Source organism: Scomber scombrus, chromosome 6, assembly GCF_963691925.1.
Source record: "Scomber scombrus chromosome 6, fScoSco1.1, whole genome shotgun sequence".
Taxonomy (NCBI): domain Eukaryota; kingdom Metazoa; phylum Chordata; class Actinopteri; order Scombriformes; family Scombridae; genus Scomber; species Scomber scombrus.
The window spans coordinates 28,404,044-28,423,408 of record NC_084975.1 but is presented as its reverse complement, the minus strand read 5'-3'; the positions used below and the strand labels follow the sequence as shown (position 1 = coordinate 28,423,408).

Below are 19,365 nucleotides of genomic sequence, written 5' to 3'. Positions count from 1 at the left end.
GAAAAGGAGAAGGAAGAGGAGGAGGAGGAGAGAGTAGGAGGAAGGGAAAGAGAGCTCCCACGCAAATCAAAAAACGCCACCCTCTGTTTTCAGCTGGCTCAGAGGAGAGAAAGGAGGAACAAGGTGAACAACAAAAACTTGGACCCCACAGGGGTGTCAGGAGTGTCCCGGCGTGGTGGAAAAGGTAACGTGAAGTTGTTCACACCATCTGGGCTCTTTGTTGCATCAGCTAGCACTTCCTGGCTTCGTTGTGGCAGATACAGGTGGGAGAGGAGGAGAGTGGGCCCAGAGCTGCCATTATCCTCTCTCAGCAGGAGTTTAAACCATCAGGCAGCTCCGCCGGCCTGCCATCGGCCTGCCTACACAGTCTTCAACACACAGGCAAAACTCTTCCTCCTACTCCTCTCTCCTCCTTTCCACTCAGGCCCCCGCGCTCAGCCGCCTCCTACCTGATGATGCCTCCACCTCTCTGGAGTGTAGAGGCGAGAAGTCTCCCCGGTGGCAGCCCTTCAAACCTCCAAGACTCCAGCATAGAAGCCTTCTTCCCTCTCCGCTTCTCCGATCATCAGCACCGAGGCCCCAACTGGAGCTGTGACATGCTGTGTGATGAATCCCAAAAAAAAAAAAAAAAAAAAAAAAAAAGACTCTCCTCTCCTAAGAAATTGATTTTTTTTCTTCAGTCTGCTCCTGATGATCAGACAGATAAAAAAGACCATTTAAGGTCAGACTGATTCTTCAGCTCACTTCAGGCTTCACCATCCTCTTCTTCTTCTCAGCCTTCACACACATAAACACACTCTGTGCCTGATTGCACAGTGAAGGAACACACACATGCATAGAGAGAGTGGGAGAGACAAAAAAATGGGGAAACATATAAGGTAATCTGCTTGGCTGCTTTCTTGTCTGTCCTGTGGTGCTGGAGAGCAGCAATGCAGTCTCCTGCCTTGTGCACGCACACTCTGTACGCAGGCACACACCACACACACACACACACACACACAGGCTTTCTGACAGCAAGTGCGCACACACAGACAATGAAACTAAACAACTGAATTGATTAATTTCTCCTCCTCTATTCCCCCCTCTCCCTCTCTCTCTCTCTCTCAGTCTGTCTGTAGGTCTTTAATCCACTGCGTCCATAAGTGGTTTATCCTCTGCGTGGCTTGCCTTCAGTTTGCCTGCTTGATGAAATAACATCCATCTATATGATCCTGTTATGGTCTGTTCTGTCCTCTTCAGCATCTCCTGCTCGTCTCCATGTTTCCCTATGGAGCACCGGCTGACGCACAGCCTGCCTACCTGCCTGCTGTCTTGGTCTTACAATCTCTTCTCCTCCTATAGCTGGATCTCTGTATCTCTCTCTCTCTCTCTCTCTCTCTGTCTGTGTGTATATGTGTGTGTATGTTTCTCTCTCTCTCTCTCTCTCTCTCTCTCTCTCTCTCTCATCCTCTCTCTCTCTCTCTCTCTCTCTCTCAGAAAATCTGCTCATTAGAGAGGACTGTTCCAATGCAGCCAACCAACCCCCCTCCTCCTCCCGCTCAATAGCTCACTCCAGCTCTTAAAGAGACACACACTCAGCTCTCTTCCTCCCTCACCTGTAGCTTTTTATCATTACCCGACCTTTGTTGTCTTTCTCTCTGCGTCTGGCATCAGTCTGCATCAGTCTGTTGCGTATTAGATACAATTTTATCTTGTGTGACACATATTTTCATTCAGCAGATGAACTTGACACAAACACTAACTAGATTTTGGTCCCAATCTACTGTATAGCGTTAATTGGAGTGTTATTTGCCTTTTTCAGAGAAAAATCTGTAAATTTGGCTGCTGCTCCACACCTTTGAAGTACAAATCAACATTTCTTTTATTCAGAACAGCACAGAACTGCCACCAAATATCCTGTTTTAAGAAGACAATGTATCTTGTTTTAATGAGAAACCTTTGAGAAGTTTTCCATTAATAAAGTGCTTTGATTGTGACTAATATGGGCTTGGTTCTTTCTCCGATAGAGACGCAGAGTGGACAGTATCTTTTATTGTCTGCTTGCTGATAACAACCACATTTAGCTTATAGGCTGGTGTGAAACAAATACCTTTTGGATCAAATCTGCCTTTTGGACATGAACTGTCAAGGCGTATAAATGTAGCCATGCTAACATAAATGTGCACCACCACGTAAATGACATGGATTTTAAAGAAGGGTGTATTTACAGTCTTGCAGACCCACACGACACAATCACTGTACTACATGACAAGCCCACTGTCCTAACCCTTAACCCTAACCATCTCACTGCTCATGCCTAAACCTCACCAAGTGGGAGTGTCATGTGGTAAAGTGGGTGTGTCCTTGCAGATATTGCGAGTCCACTTTATAGCATGGATGTGCTGTAAGAGATGGGATAGCGCGACGCTGCTCAGGCCTTCAGCCAATTTTTTCCTTACTGGTCACTTGCGGTATTGCAGGGGAAAAATCCCCCTGCAGCCCAAAAAGCATTTTCCCCATAGACCACCATTGTAAAAAAGATGTCTGTAAAACTGCTAACAGGACACCTCGAACAGCAGACAAGGTCATGTATGACTCTTTCTATTGTGAATTGTTTGATCAATGGAGGTTCTGCATTTGTTAAACTTTCCTTAAGCCATGAGAACATCCATGACATAATCACAATGTAAAGTCTATGGGCCGAGTGGGAACTTGGGGTGGGGCCAGCCCGGGAATCTCTACTGCGCATATTCAATGGGCCACATAACATGGAAGCAAACTGGAAGCTAGAAACTTCTTTTGGCTTATGCGCCAGTTGAGCAATATTTATAGGATTGAATGGATGCCATTTTTGGTCCAGCTCATATGATACATTCATGACCTAAGATCTACTTGGGATTTTCCCCAAACAATCAGAAAGTAAAGTTAAAACAGTGCTTTCTTGGACGTCAGTATTTAAGCAGTCTCACATTGACAGTGGTAGTAGCGTAGTAGGCACACAATAATTATCTACCCCAGGAATATAACGATGAAAGCTCCTCTTTTTCATCTTGTTTCTACCTCTATTATTTTTTATAGGATAAGGTCCAGATGCAGTTAAAATGATCATTTATTTATGTACTCTTGAATGCAATGTGCTACAACATATAACAAGTTGTTTTCCTTGTTATAACGGGAAAGTTTACTCGTTCTCGTCATGGTGGCAGCAATACACTGCCGTACCTTCTCTATCAAGTCATGGAAAAACAGAAAATTACTATGTCAGTGTATGAGGAAAATACAGCACATTCCTTGCACCACCTGTAAGGGTCACATGAAGTTGACTTGAAGTTTCTACAAAGCTGATTTTGTATACACTAATCTTTCTGTTCATGTCCATTCTTAACTTGGATTAGTGCCATATAAGGTAGGCACGTGTGTAGTACAGGTGTCCAAGAAAGAGTGTGTATAAAAGCAGACTGCAGTGAGCATGCAGTACGCTCTCAGTCAGAAACATTTCTTGTCGTTGGCTGAGACGTCCACTTGCAGGTGCCTGAATAAACTAGAAGGACCACTCTTTTGTTGTCAGTCCTCTGTTTTCCAGAAATTTAGTATGCAGAACAATGTGGCAGTAACACATTACTTGGTAATGAGTGTGATAACTTTTTTAGTACAGAGTAGTGTAAGAAATTATAATGTGAAATTCAGTCATTATATTACAGCTACTAATCCCAGTATGCTGTTACTTTGACAGTTTGGGGGTCGACATGTATGCCATCTTACCAGTAGTTTGATGGAGGGAAGATATCAGTTTTGTCTCTTTCAGTGGGCAGACTGGTATGTGCTAACTCCAAGTGTGTAAACAAGATGCTAGATAGCAATTCAATTTAAAAAAGGATATCATTTTGTACCTGACACGGTTTCACTCTTACACTATCTAAATGTGGAGACTGCAGTTGTGGAATATGATTAGAAGGGTTTGCCAGGTCAGTATGAAAAAACAGCACAATAGTCAATCAAAACCAGCCAAAACCAAGACTCAAAATATGCCTCTGCCAAACCTTACACACTGCTTTTAAAGTCCAACAGCATCGCTATCATTGCTAAATATATTATAATAGCTACAAAGTAACAACATAAATGTTTAGTGTGCCAGCATGAAAAGCAGTTTTCAAGAGTATATTTCCTCTTATAGCACATACACATCTGCTTTAATTCGCGTCACGTCAAGCAAATTCATGTCCAGTTCAACAAGCACAGCTCTAAAAACCAACACATAAATAAATACATCTCTGGACCACAGTCTTGCCCCATTAATGAAGACATAAACTGTTCTGCACTTCTAATGCAGAAGTGACCTCCTGCCATACCAAAGCTGCTCTGAATTTAATGGCTGCTTTCTGCTCGTATCAAACAGTTCATTTGAAAGCACTTTCCCAACTGTTAATCCCAATTTTCCATCTGATAATTCCACACAGTTTGACATGGTGATTAATCCTCCTCTACTACACGGGATTTATGTCATCAGATATTTTTAGTTGTCAGTACATATTTCATACACAATAATTAAGCCTGAGATTAATTTAAATAATTTAATGTAATTCAGGAGTCCGTTCTCTCAAAAGATATTAAACGCTAAAGTGCTAAAGTCATCTTCATCAACATCATTACAAAGGAAGAGTTGGGCGATATCTGAGGAGACCGGGCTGCCACAGTGATCTGTATGCAGTAGTTATTCTCTTTAGAAAACCTATAAGATCATCAGAAATAAGATCTTCTTCACTAATGAACAACAGAAACATGACACAGCAGGTGGTTAAATGAGGGAAAGAAATCAAAGTCTGTGGTCATTAAAATGATTTAATTATCGCACCACTGACAACCTGATTAAATTCTTTATATTCACACTATGGCAGTCAGTAAGTATTGGGTATCAGTACTCGATACTTTTAAGGTATCAACTGAAATAAATCAATACCAAGTAGTATGGAAATGTCTCCCGTTAAACGATACCTGCAATCGATCCTTTTTGCACCCAGAGCTAGACAATATGACTATTTGTATTGACTTGCTCACAGCCAATCAATGCAAGCGTTCTTCTATTTAATGCGACATGTGATTGGCCCACTGCCACAGCAGCTACAAGTTGCATTTGTGTAAAAATGTGGTGGCATTTTATGCAATTTAATGCTTCTATTCATGTGATTGGTATCGAATGAAGTACTCCATTGGTATTTGTATCACTTTGAGGAGACTTGGATTGGTACTGGTATCATAATTTTTTTAAACAATACCCAGCGCTAGCGGTCAGTCAGTAAAGCCACTATATACTGCTGGTGGTTAAAGTTGCACTACACAACATTCAGCCACTAGATGGTGCACTATAGCGCCAGTATCTCAGACAAAACAGACGTGCATGTCGTTTACTCAATAAAGTTGGCTGTAAAAACAACTCACAAAACTCAGAACAAACTGTCAAACTAGGTAGCGCTGATCCAATATAGATCAAAATGTTGTTACTGGATTGCCTATTTGAAGCCTTGTATGTTTTCAGAAACATATTTTAGGGTACTGTTTAACTCTCCTGTTGTCTTTGGGTCAACAGGCATTCTCAAAAATTAGGTATAATTTCATTTAAATTTCCAAAAAGGCATTTACAACCTGTGGTAATAAGTTGGAATGAAGTTGGCTAAAAGGAATAACACAGAATTGGGTGATAATTTATACCTTATGCTTTATGAACAGTCAGTTTTAAACCGGGAGGTCAAAATCTGCTGGAAGATTAACACATACAGATGTATTGTGGTTTAATTATCTGCTCCGGTTGCCATTCCTTCATTATATCTTTACATAGCAAATAGTTTTTTGCTGGCATCTAGTAAGGCTGAATATTGTTTAGTGCAACTGTAAATTGCAATCTGTCTCATATGGTAGTAAACTACTGCTGCCCTGCACACTGTGGAACTACTAAACTAATACTCTACATGGAGGCATCTGCAGTTGAAATGGACCACAAACTGCAAGTGTCAATGAATTTCACTTGAATTTCAAACACAGTATGGCATTTTGTTTGAGAGCTTGTTGAAGAAGAAATTTGGACACAGCTCTATTTTCTAGCCACAAGAAACAACATAAGTCAGTTTGGCTGTTGGGAGCATTTTGCACTAAGCTTCAGCCACCAATGTTTACACACAGGGTGAAGCACGCTAGACTTCTGGCCGTGCCCCAATCAGTGACGCTAGTGATGTCACAGCTTTGACGGCTGATGTAGGGATCCTGCTTTGACATCACATACAGGAGGGCGGCCAGTAGTGCAAATGAAGCCACTGTGCTCCACTGTGGACTTACTAATTTCCAATGTGAAGGACTAAAACAGACTTTTAGATCTTAGTGTGGCCAGAGAAAAAACACCAACTGATACAAAGTTTACTAAAATCACCTTCTGATGTGGATTACATTATCTTAAACAACTCCTCTCCCTGACTTCCCTTCTCTGGTCTTCCCATGTCCTCCTTCATTGCTGTTGTCCTTGTCCTTCTGTCAGCCATTGTCTGGGAGAGCTAAACCAATTCCAGCCCAGATTACAGTAATAAAGTCAGTGTGAGTCTGGGGATTATGGTTTCGGCCTCTAAACACACTGGTAGTAGAGAGAGAGAGAAGAGGGGAGGAAGGTAGGGGAGGAGGAGAGAGAGACGGTGAGCAGGTGAATGAGTGAGCAGGTGGGGGAGGTGTGGTTAACGTGATGTCCTGACCACTACAATGGGATTAGGATTGAGAGAAGTTATAGACAGATGGATAGATAGATAGATAGATAGATAGATAGATAGATAGATAGATAGATAGATAGATAGATAGATAGATAGATAGATAGATAGATAGATAGATAGATAGATAGATAGATAGATAGATAGATAGATAGATAGATAGATAGATAGATAGATAGATAGATAGATCACAGTGATGTTTGAGCTTCATGGTGCAGACTTTGACACAAGAAGGCTGTTTCCATTCATCTGCCGAAGTGGGGAAATTTCTATGTGCTCATCGAAAATCAGAGCCAATCATGGCGCAGTATGTACTCGCACAAGTGTGATGTGGAAACTTGAAGCCTCTAGTGCACAAACACTGATAATTAACTCCTCAGTGAAGTAGGAGACATCTCGTGTCTAGCAGTTCAACTTTGGAAATGAAATGCATATTAATAGAGTCTGGATTTTTCAATGAGGGAGAAGGGAAATATGACTTTTTAAGAATTTTAATGAGGTTATTTAAATTTTTTTGTGGAAAAAACATCAGACATTAATTATTATTTACAGCAGAGTATTTTATATATCTTAAAACAGGGGTGTCAAACATGTGGCCCGCATGGGTCCAATCTGCCCCACTTTCCTTCCTGTGTTCTTTTCCTTCCTTCCATCTGGCCTTCCTACCTTCCTTTTTTTCTTTCTTCCTTCCTCCCTTTCTTCCTTCTATCTTTCCTTCCATCTGTCCCTCCTCCCTTCCTTTCTTCGTTCCTTCCCTCCATCTGTCCTTCCTCCCTTTCTTCCATCTGTCCTTCCTCCCTTCCTTCCTTCCTTCCTTCTTCCCTTTCTTCTGCTTTTCCTTCTTTCTTTCCTTTCCTTCCGTCTGCCTGTCCGTCCTTCCTTTCTTCCCCACTTCCTTCTGTCTGTCTTATCTTCCTTACCTTCTTATTTCCTTCCTTCCTTCCTTCCTTCCATCTTTTTAATGATCCGGCCCACATGAGATCAAATTGGTCTGTATGTGGCCCTTGAATAAAAATGAGTTTGACACCCCTGTCTTAAAAGATGTCTGGAGTTGATGGTGTGTATCTACACACACTAAACCCTTACATACACAACTCCACACGTGGGCACACTATTAAACCTCACACACAAATGTACATTTTGTCACAAAAACTAATGTAATCCATGTGGTGATATTATTTAAGTACTAAGAGAAGTGACAACATTCCACCAATCCTTGCTGGTCACCTGTGAGTTTTACTGCTTGTTTTTAAAGCATAGAATGGTCAGTCTCCTGCCTATATTTGTGAACTAACTCCTTATAAGCCTGATCACTGCCTGAGATCCTCCAGCAGGGCCTTATTGATGGTCCCTATATCTCGACATGTTACTAGAGGGGACCGGTCCTTTGCTGTTCAGGCCCCTCATTTGTGGAACTCCCTGCCTGGAGATCTCAAGCAGGCAAACTCAGTGTGATCTTTTACTTATCTTAACTTAGTGACTCACTTTTATTATATGGCTTTTTCTAAACTGTTGGTATTTGTTGCGTTATTGAATTTATTGTATATTGTCTGTGTCTTTGTGTTGGATCTTTTACTTGCATCTGTTTTTATTGTAAAGCACTTTGTAGTTTTGTTTTGAAAGGTGCTATATAAATAAAGTCATTAGTATTACTATTATCAGCTTCAGAGATAGAAAGGAGGCTAAAAAAGCAACAACAGCCCATGTCTGGACTCTCATTGGGCATGTTGTAGTTATGGAAACCTCCAACACTCTCCATCTTTTTATTAGTTTATTTTTCTTTTCTGTGCTTTGTGGTGAAGTGTAGGCATGTCATTTACAGTGAGTGGCAGTATACCAGGGTGTGCTTGAAACAAACTAGTGCATACAATATATTGATCGACCACAATCAATACATTGTCCATTGCACATCATACAGCAAAAGCATGTATGTTTGTATGATAGGTTAATTCTCCTGTCAGTGCCCTTGACCACAGGCACTGACACAGAACTGGAGTTGGCGCGGCACACCATTCCTAATACTTAGGATGGGTTAAATGCAAATTGAATTCACTCTACAAGTGTATGTGTGACAAATAAAGTACCTTTACCATAAGAAGGCAAAAGTCTTCACAACAGCCAAGCTAAAGGAAATCTCAGCCCACCTTATTAGATTATTATAAGTTAATATAGCAGTTGCCTATTTAACATCCAGACAGTCAAAGCTCCAGCAACACTTGATGGATGATTCTCCTATACTACAAGTGTTGCTGGAGCTTTGACTTTCTTCAGCATTTTTTTTCTTCTCCATGCACTTTGGAAGTAGGTGAAGTAGTGCCAGAAACCACCACCCTGCTTCTACAGCTTTGGTCTGGTGGTCACCAACTGGGAAATATCTCTCTTTTTATTTGCTAAATGCTCCACTGTACTCACCGGCTCGTCCCTGTCTCTGTCTGTCTGCTGCTTGGTGCTGGGTAGATAGTGAACAGAAGAGTTTTTTCACTAAAAACAGCTGATGAGTGCGGTGAAGGTTACAGGTGGTAAAACCAAACCAAAAAAAGAGCTCAAAATGTATCTGTGGGTTTGTTACCTCAAGAAACATCCTTTACATTAGGCATTTGATCCACTGTTAAAACAAATATTAGCACAGCTTTATTGAAATGTGTGTTTTGTACAACAATAATGACATCATTTTAATTGTATAACTGCTCATAAAATTGAAGGTGTGTGTTTATGATTGTCATTAGTTTGTGTATTTGTGTAGTTTCAGTTAGACTTGTTAACTAATGTGTATGAGAATGATGGTGTGAATCACAGCCTGTGAAGCAACTTCTACACTCCAGGGTAGAAAGTCAGTAAAGTGAAAGAAAATATGCAAACAGCTAAATCTAAGTTCAAATAGTCTGTTTCTATTCTGTTTTTTTTTCTTTTTCTTTTTAGGCAGCCTTACCCAGCAGCTCACTGTGTTTGTTCACCATCTGGACTGCCTGTACAGTGTGTGACATCTCCAAGCAATCAATAAGGGCTCTTCTTTTGGGTGGTCAATAATTACATAAGTGTGCCTTGGAACTGGGTGTCTCTGGATCAAAAAATGACATAATATTGCCTATCCTGGCAGAAAGTGATGCAGATGTTCTCCATAAAGACACTTTATTAATACCAAGCCTCAAAGTCTACTCTCACAATAAAAAATAACCAGTTAAAAAAAAAAAGAAAAAAGAAATTGACTTGTCCGTCTGCCTCAAACTGATGTACCCGTACTCTACAAGTTTCTCTCTCTCTCTTTCTTACACACACACACACACAGACACAGACACACAGACACACAACAGACGTAACTATGACGATTACACGCTATGTGCCCCCACGTCAGCAGCGCACCCAAAAAATCTCTTCTCTTTAGTTATTTATAAAATCTTTTTTTGTCCCGGAGTTAAAATAAAAAAAATGGGGGAGTGTGGGGGGGACGTAGGAAAGGGAGAAGAGGGGCTGCAAAGGAGGGAGAAGTGAACGATGCTTCATTCTCATCCATCTCTCCTCCTCCTCCTCTATTATTCATCAGCTTCTTCTCATCCCTCCTTCAGCATGCTGATGGAGGATAAAATAGGTCACCGAGGGATAGGCTGGTGCTCACACAGTGAGACTGATGTCTTCCCTGACACATCATGCGCTCGTCCCCCTCCTCTTCCTCCTCCCCTGCATCCCTCGCTCCTCTTCCTCTCCCTCTTCTTCCCCCGCCGCTGCCGCTGTCTGGTTGTCCCGTCTTTCTCACCTCCTCTCTCTCTCTCTCTCTCTCTCTCAGATGCTGCTTCCCCTCCTCTCCTCCCTCCATTCTTTTGATGATCACTGAATCCTCAGCTCAGCTCACCTTTTCACTCTTCCCGATCTCTCGTCTGTTCGCTGAGCTGAGGAGGAGTAAAACTCAGACAAAGGAAATGTGTTGCTGGGAGCTATCTGCAGGGGGCACAACACACCACCATGACTTGTATATCTGTTAACTTGGGAGAAAAGAAGGGTTCGGGTAACGAGAAGTGTCGAGGTTAAGCAACTTTGCTGAGGATGAATCAGGTAACCAGTAGGAAAGACCAGAATGAAGATATTTTCATTTCAGCTACACTTCTTCAACTACTTTTCTCCACTTTCTGCTCCAAGTTTTAATGATATTTTTGTTTTTTACCACAATGAAATTTGCCACATTCAAATGAGGCTTCATTAACAACACATTTCAAGTGTAAAAGGAGAATTAAGTGGTTTCTAAATAACTACATCTACATGTATGTATCCCATTCTAATACACTAAATGCTTTAATGGAGTCACTTGCATATCTGTTTAATATTTGCAAGTTTAAAAAAAAAAAGAGTAAAGTTTGTGGTCTAGGAGCTGTGAACACTGACAAACATGTCCACCAGATGGGGGCAAATCTTTTCTAGAAATACAATGGTACATTATGACTTTAAACAAATGGGTGAAATTTGGCTTTTTTTTCATCACTTTTTCATTAATTAATCTAAAGTTCATTTGCAGTGATAATTAACTTTTGGGTACTTGGGAACATCAACAAAAATAATAATGCCCCATAATAATAAACCCCAATGGGCGTTAAAGTTGCATTCATCAATATAAACAATACAACAAATGATTGTGTGTAATGTAAATGGTGTTTCTTGTAGTAATACACCCACAGAAGTCATCACCCTACTTTGCATTTCTTTTATCCATTTTAGCATCTTTGACGCCTACTAATGCTGGGTCAGTCTCACCACTGAATCAGACAGCTTTTCAGTTTTTAGTTATGCTCCCTGCCCATCACCAAACAGCAGGCTTCTACTGCCTCCAGATTAGCCAAAAAACAAATAGAAAAAAAATCACTCAATCAATTAAAATGAATGAATGCAGTTTTAAGTGTGGGCTTGCTGTAATTCTTGAAGCTTTAAGGAGCAAATCAGTTATAAATCACAGGTGACAGTAAATGTTGACTGTATAGTGTTTGTGCTTCAATATAACAATGAAAGAGGAATGCTATAGAACTGTTTTGTTGTTTTTTTTTAATGTGTGTAAACAAAGAAACATGATTTGTATGTACAATGTACATAAGTCAGTCGTAACAGACACAAAAACCAGTTGAGTTAAATATTAATATTATTTAGTGGACTCAGTGAGTAAACTGGATGATATTCTCACTAATTAAAAATAAATTCGAATTCATTTGATCCAAGTGTTTTTGTTTTAAATTTAAATGAACTTTGACATTACTGAAATATTTGCAGCACTGTCAAAATGACATTTACAGATGTTGTATATAAGGTAAAAAATATTTTATACATACCCACACACACACACACACACACACACACACACACACAGAGTCACTCAACATTTGGCGTGTCCCGCTACTGGTCTTCATAGAAGACTTTAGCCATGGCGAGGGCGACCTTGGCGACCTTTTTGTCCTTAACATCTGGGCCCATGTTGTTGCGTGCCAGTCCTGTCCAGTACTGCTCTGTACGAGCCTGGTAATCCGTCACCGTCTCCCCCTCCTGTACCGCCGGGTGCTCATCTTCATCTGAAAACACACAGTCAGGTGGAGAGGTTAAAGGTGCATTTCAAAAATCACGGTCAAAATCACGGGAAGCAGCTGCAATCCAATCCAGCTGTTTTCTTGCCAAATGACAACCTGATGCTTTATTATTTAAAATGTCAAGTGGAGGTGAGAAGAGACGGCCAGTGAGCTTAAAATGCAACAAGTGTCACCTTTAAGGGAGTGTTTCTGCTTTCAGTGTCCTACTAATTAGATTAGGTACAGTAGATTGAAATGTACAGGATAGGTCTAACAGCTGCTGTTTTACACAGGTCACATCTGTAGTCAAAAGGTGAAAACAAAGGTACCATATCTTCTTTGGATCGGGAGCAGCTTTGTTAAATATGAAAAATGATCAGGTTTTAACAGGTAAAAAGATTGGTGGCAATACTTCAAGTGTCAGACCCAGCTTGCATTTGACCCACACAAGGGGGTCAAAATTGGGATTATGGAGCAACTGATACAGAAATGGACATTGCTATTTAAGAGTTTAAATATCTGGTAATCAAATGTTGGTCAGTATTAATTTTTTTTAACATTAAAAACAACTAAGAGTTACACTGAAGCCCAAAATCTGACTAAATCTGTAAAAAAGTTAATAGACAAAAGTAATTAAAGTGAATACATCAATAAATAACACAGCTAAATTATTAAAACCGAGCCTCCAATCAGTTGGTAAAAAAAAATCTTTTACTAGTTTTCACTTAATTTTTTTTTCCATTGTTACAAATTGAATCAATTATTAATTTTTCCTTAACACATATCTCAGTCCTCATATGTAAATTAGGCAATTAGTGTGTAAAGTCACCTACTGACTCCATAATAACTCATTTTAGTCACATTTCCAAATGTGTTTGTATTGTTGTTGAACATGTGTATGAACATGTGTATGAACATGTAATGTCGTGTATGTTCTGATCTGCTTGTTGCTTATTATAAACCACATGAAAAGGAACTGAGAGGAGAAGAAACAGACAGATAAGTGCATGACAACAAACAGGTAAAATAATCCCTTGCCTTCCCCGTCCTCGCTTTCCTCTTCAGAATCCTCTTCGTCTTCCTCCCCTTCTGCTCCTTTCGCTTCCTCCCCCTCTTCCTCCTCCTCATCCTCTGAGTCAGACTCTTCCAGCCACTCCTGCATCTCCTGCATCTCTGTGGAGAAAACATTAATCCAAATGAAACCTTGCACTCGTCTCTGCCGTCTCATCGCAGCTCTGACTCTTCTCCTGCATCACGCTGGCTTGGGGACCGCCTGCTGAGCTGCACCTGATTACATTTCAGATCATTTTCTGTCTCCGTGTGTGGCTCTTTTTACACTCTGTGACATGTTTTTGTTTGACTGGCTGACTCACTTGGATCTATTTCCACTAAAACCTCCCACTGGTCCATCTTGTGCAGGTCCAGGCAGTAGAAATCGCTCAGGGTGAACTGGCGGTTGCCCACCTCGAACATCCCCCCGTACAGGAAGAGCTTGCCCTGACGCACCGCTGACATGGCGCTGGACCTCGGGCAGGGCTCCACCAGGGGAGCCGAGGCCGAATCTGTGGGGAAGAAAAAAAAACAACAACACATATCTGAATCTGAAGTCAGAAGAATTCATGTAAAACTAATTATCCAACCTCTATACAACTATTATTCCTATATTTCTACTAATTGGGGACATGAACTTTTTATAATTAACACCATTCTTCTACATGAGTGTACACGCGTGTTTATTTGTGTAATCTTGCCATCGTCCTCCTCTTCATCCTCCTCCTCCTCTTCCTCCTGCCCAGCTCCAGGGATCACTTCCTTGATGGTCATCACCGTGCCGTCCTCTGTGACGATCTCCTTGACGACCTCCGTGGGACCTTGAGGCGCCTCCTCCCCCGCCTCCTGTTCCTCCGCTCCCTCCCCCTCCGCTTCACCCTTCTTCCCCCTCCGTCGTTTCTTCTTCTCGGTCTTGTTGCCCTGGACGGGACGGACAGAAAGAAACGAAAAGAAACGATGAACGGCAGCAGAGAGCAATCGTTAGGCACTGCTTCATGTTGTAATGATGAGGTGGCGGCCGGGACTCTACTTTAGGATTTAAAAGCAACAAAATAATAACAAGAATAAGTCCTTCAACACACATTAATCACAGTCAACAAGTGCCAACTTTAAAAGGCGAGTCTTCATATTGTCCTTTTAAAGGAGGAGGTGAATATAAAAATCTAATGAAGTTCATGGATGTCTGAGGTAGTTCTCAAATGTCTCAACAACAACAAAATCTTCGCTGATTTAAAAGGTGATAGTGAGTCATCAGATTTGGTTGGTCATGTTCACAACTTTACATATTCTAACTGGTCTCACATTGGCAACAAACCAAACCTTTAAAATAAGAAATACAAAGGCCAACTCTTTGTCCGCTAACATTTATAAGATAACAATAACGATAAGCAAAGTGTTCAAAATAGTACTCCACTGATGTAGCGTTGCACACCTGTAATTGTTGGATTCACGATAGAGAGTTAAAAAAGAAAAAAAAAGAAAAAAAAAAGCATCAAGAATGACGCAGCAGAACCAGATATATCCTTTTTCTAGTCCATGTGTCCTCCTCCTTGTCAAAACCTGTCTCTTACATTACCCACAATGCAAGTTGGCCCTACTAACTGCACAGATTCAGGTTTGTTATGGTAGTAGCACCTAATGTAGCCTCATAGGTTTATAACCTCATTGTCACTCTCCAATCCCACTCCGACCCCTTGCATCATTATGCTATTATATATTATTATAATATCAGTGATATAAAATGATCTTCAAATGACAATAATATCGTTTATCGCGATTATTTCTGAGACAATATATCGTCCAACAAAAGTAGTTATCGTGACAGGCCTGAAGATGGTTTGTACAGTGAGCCAAACGTGTGCTGAAAGATAAAGTTGAAAGCCTCGTAATTGTTGCAGTAGTGAAGATAGAAATGTATAACCCACAACAGCTGTGGTACACCAACAGTAGCAGCTGAAAATCTAAATAAATCTATCTAAACGATAAGCTGAAAAAGTCTGCTAGTCTGCAAGCTCGGCAAGAGACATCTCCGATCAATGTAGACAGCACAGGAATGTAAACAGGGGCAATGAACCGTGAAGGGAACTGAAGATGCACTTGCACAGAGGGATGACACCAGTGTGTAGAAGTCTATAGAGTGGTCTGGCCTCACCCTGAGCTGGCCGGGGAACCAGCGGCTCTTCACGGTGTCGTACAGGTAGAGGTCGTTGTAAAAGTCTCCCTCCAGCGTCTCCTCCTCTTCCTCGTCACAAACCCCGCCGAACAGCACCGCCCGCCCGGCTGCACCCACCGCCATGGAGAAACCAGAGCGAGGAGGAGGCTTGCTGCCAGAGGGGCTCACCCTGGACCACGACCACTTCTCTGGAGAATAGAGAGATACAGAAAAGTCACAAAATATAATAATGATAATACATGAGTTTAAATATTGTAGTCTCTCTTTTTTTAACGTACCTTGGCCCTCTTTACCATCTCGCTTCAAAAGGAACATGTCAGAGTGGATGGTCCCCTTCTCCACATCCTTTTTGACTCTCTACATGAACACAAACATGATTATTAGGCACACAACATTACAGAAAACACACTCACAGCATCAGACTACAAACTAACACACACACACCACTTTAGAGTATCCCCCATAGATGATGACACCCGAGCCGTCGGGCACGGAGGTCATCTGACAAGCGGAGCGCGGCAAGGGGCCGGTGCCTGACGGAGAGAGGCGCGACCAGGAGAAAGTGTCCAAGGAGAAAGAGTAGACGTCGTTATAGTAGATAAAATCCCTGAAAGAGGAGGAGAGAAAAGAGAACTGAAGGATATGACACATTTATGAGCGTACGAGGTTGTAAAGCTTCAACTTTATGATCTGTTGCTAAAAGGTTATCACTTTACCGAACCTGAAAACTTCAAGCTGTGTGAAGCTACCTCACATGAATGGCTTTAAATGGCAGGAAGAGTCTCAGAATTTGTACATGAGCTCATTACTTGGTGAGGTCATAGCTTTCCCACATAGAGGACACTGCTTTCATCATTCTACGTTATTCCCAAAAAGAGCTTTAAAGGTTTGCAATGTTTAAAATGTTTGTTACATTTGTACTTGTTTTATACCACCAGTCCCTACATGCCTCTATAAATGAATCTGATTTATTACATTTGATATATTGACTTAAATTACTGGCAGTGTTTCAATTAACAGGATTTAGAAGAGGGTGTCTCCCTTCACCAATTATATATACCTTTCACACCATCCTGATTATAATACACACTAATTGTAATTTTTTAATTATTATTCAGTAATCTTGTGCCTACCTGGTGCTCTCGTGGAAACCTCCAAACACCAGCAGCTGTCTCTTGCTGAGGACCATCCGGTGGCCGCTGCGCCCCGATGGACCACCAGTAGCTCTGGGAAAAAAAACACAAAACGTCATATCGTTCATGATTATTAACATTCGAAAAATTATAATTAAATATCAACGACACCCAACACTCATGGGGCATAATCAGATGTATTACTAACCAGGTTCCTGTATTCACAAAATAAAATCTACTAACTGTGACTTCCATTCATCCAGCCTTCATCATTCCGTCTTTCATGACTCTACACACTTACTTGATGTTCTCCCAGGTGTTTGTAGCCAGGTGAAGCACCCAGAGGTCCTTGTAGTGGTAGAACTGTTCCCCGTTTGGTGAGGCAAACTCTCCCCCAAACACCCAGAGCTGGCCTCCACCCTGGGGAACTGCCACCGCCTGAGAGGGAGTGACGGGGGAGGAGGAGGAGGAGGAGGAGGAGGAGGAGGAGGAGGAGGAGGAGGAGGAGTGAGGCACAGAGGGAAGGAAGAGGAAGAGGGCTGCATAAACTGAGCGAGATAAGGAGGTTTGATGTCCTCAGATTTAATTGCTTTTCTTGCAACAGTCCATCAGCCGCGATGACATTGCAGATAAGTTTCAAAGTTTCCCCTCATTTTGCTACAGCAGTTTGCCCTCTTGTGGTTGAAATGAAGAATTACATGAGTGATCAGGAACTTTTTTTTTTTTGCTCGCCTTGAAGTGATGTTACATAAATAAAACTGCTGCTGATACCTGACATAGGGTTAAGGAGTAAATAGTGGAGAAGGTGGTGTTTTCTGGTAGATACATTATCAATGTGAGCTGAAATGTTACTGGAGCGTGCATCAAAAAGACGCCTGAGGATCGTCTGCTGTGAGGGAGCGGTGTACCTGGTGAGCGCAGCGTGGTGGAGGAGGGTTGGGGATCTCTGACTTAACCCAGCTGTTCTTCTTGATGTTGTAGAAAAACAGATCGTTGTACAGGTACGTCTGGGGAAAAAAAGAAGAAGAAAGAATTATTGATCTCAAATCTCAGCTGAACAATTGTTTACAGCGAGAACACGTTAAAGAAGCTGCCATTGCTACTTTCTGTCTTTCTGTGTGTGTGCAAAGTAAACTGCTTATTAAATCAGAATAATGCACAGAAGCACTTTACTACCTTCTTTCCATTGAAGAATTCTCCTCCAAACAGGATGAGTTCATCTTTCTCAGGATGGGCGGAGAGAGACGCGCTTAATCTGAAAAGAATGAAGAGAAAAAAGAGAAGACGATCAGTAAATAAGCCCAGCAACAACTGCACTTCTCCCAGATGATAAAAAGTTTGGGGTGTGTGGAAAATGTACTACACTTTTCTACAACTCTCGTTATCTTTTCTGGTATTACAGGGTTTAATAAGAATAAGAGGCTGTGTGAGGCTTTATGAGACAGTGAATGGCTAGAAAGGTCATTGGTGTTATGTGTTAGATAATGTTTCATGTTCTAGTCTGTGTGTGTGTTCTCTGTGTGTTAACTTGACAGCAAATTACTCCATAAATACAATAAAGTTAAAGTTGTTTCACCTTGGTGACGGAGGTGGACATGTTGTTTCTACCACCGTGGTCTTCTTTGCATCCAGACTCTGAAATTCAGCAATTAGAGATTCCAAATCCTCCTGGAGACAGGGAAGAAGGAGGAATAAAAGAAGAATGTGAATGTCTCTCCACTCATAAATATGTTTTTCTTCTTGTTCCTTCAGTTGGATGTTTGAGCTTCACTGTGCAGAATGATGTATGTGCACTAGAAGCTGTTTTCACATTCATCTACTGAAAGTGGAACATTTTTCTGAGCTCATTGGAAATCACATTTTTAAGGGGCGGGCTTATGAGCAGGATTTGTGACATCACAACTAGTTTGGAGCCAATCCTGGTCCAATATTCAACTTACCCCAGTGTGATGTGGAAACTTAAAGAGACATCTTGTGTCCAACAGTTAAACTTATGAGATGAGGTTTATTAACACTGGTACTCTAGCACTCACTTAAGGTGGACCAACCTTTAAGATGGACCATCTATTCTCATGTAGTGACAATCTCAGCTGCTACTAAACAGAAAGCGGAGAAATGTGTGGCTGCTGAGTCTCTCAATTGTGGCATAAAATGATCTTCAAATGACAATAATATCGTTTATCAGCATTATTTCTGGGGCAACAAAAGCAGCTAAAGTGACAGGCCTAACATATTCATCAAGGGAGAAGGAGGAGATATAGTTTCAAAGATTTTAAGATAAGATAATTTAAGTTTTTTTGTGTAATAACTGTATGAGACACACATTCTTATTGAAGGTACAGTCAATTAAATACAGTTTAAAGCATGCATGAAGGAGCTCTTTAATGTTATAGGTCCCAGTAATGTTGCACAGTGATGTTGTCTTGCACTGATTTGGTTTGAGAGTTGAACAGTTTTTAGCAAACAAACAGCTTTCACAACATGTTAACTATCAGCCCTAAGTACAAATATTAACATTAACTGTTGTGTCCAGCACAGGTTCAATGTTACCTCTTCTCGTTTGGACCTCTTTGAAACTTTCTTCTCCATCTTGGCAGCAGTCTTTTCCGCTCCCTTCACCTTCTTTTCATTCTTGCCTTTTTTGCCCATGGCTGCTGACGGTTAGCTTTAACTTTTCGGTGATTTTTTAAATCTGTTATTTCACTGAAGTCGGTGACACATGGATATCCGAATACATTCACATGTTCTGA

At 41.2% G+C, this 19,365-nt stretch overlaps 1 protein-coding gene across 1 annotated transcript; it reads right to left on the bottom strand.

Moving 5' to 3' along the window:
- Window positions 1-11,747: 11,747 nt before the first annotated feature.
- Window positions 11,748-19,365, bottom strand: klhdc4 (kelch domain containing 4). Its single transcript, XM_062421041.1, has 13 exons — window positions 19,166-19,365; window positions 18,192-18,283; window positions 17,792-17,870; window positions 17,524-17,622; window positions 16,917-17,053; window positions 16,616-16,708; window positions 15,927-16,089; window positions 15,761-15,839; window positions 15,462-15,670; window positions 14,011-14,230; window positions 13,633-13,821; window positions 13,298-13,432; window positions 11,748-12,265 (listed from the first exon to the last, which is right to left on the bottom strand). The coding sequence occupies exons 1-13, from the start codon at window positions 19,262-19,264 to the stop codon at window positions 12,093-12,095; spliced, it is 1,767 nt and encodes a 588-aa protein (XP_062277025.1). The 5' UTR covers window positions 19,265-19,365; the 3' UTR covers window positions 11,748-12,092.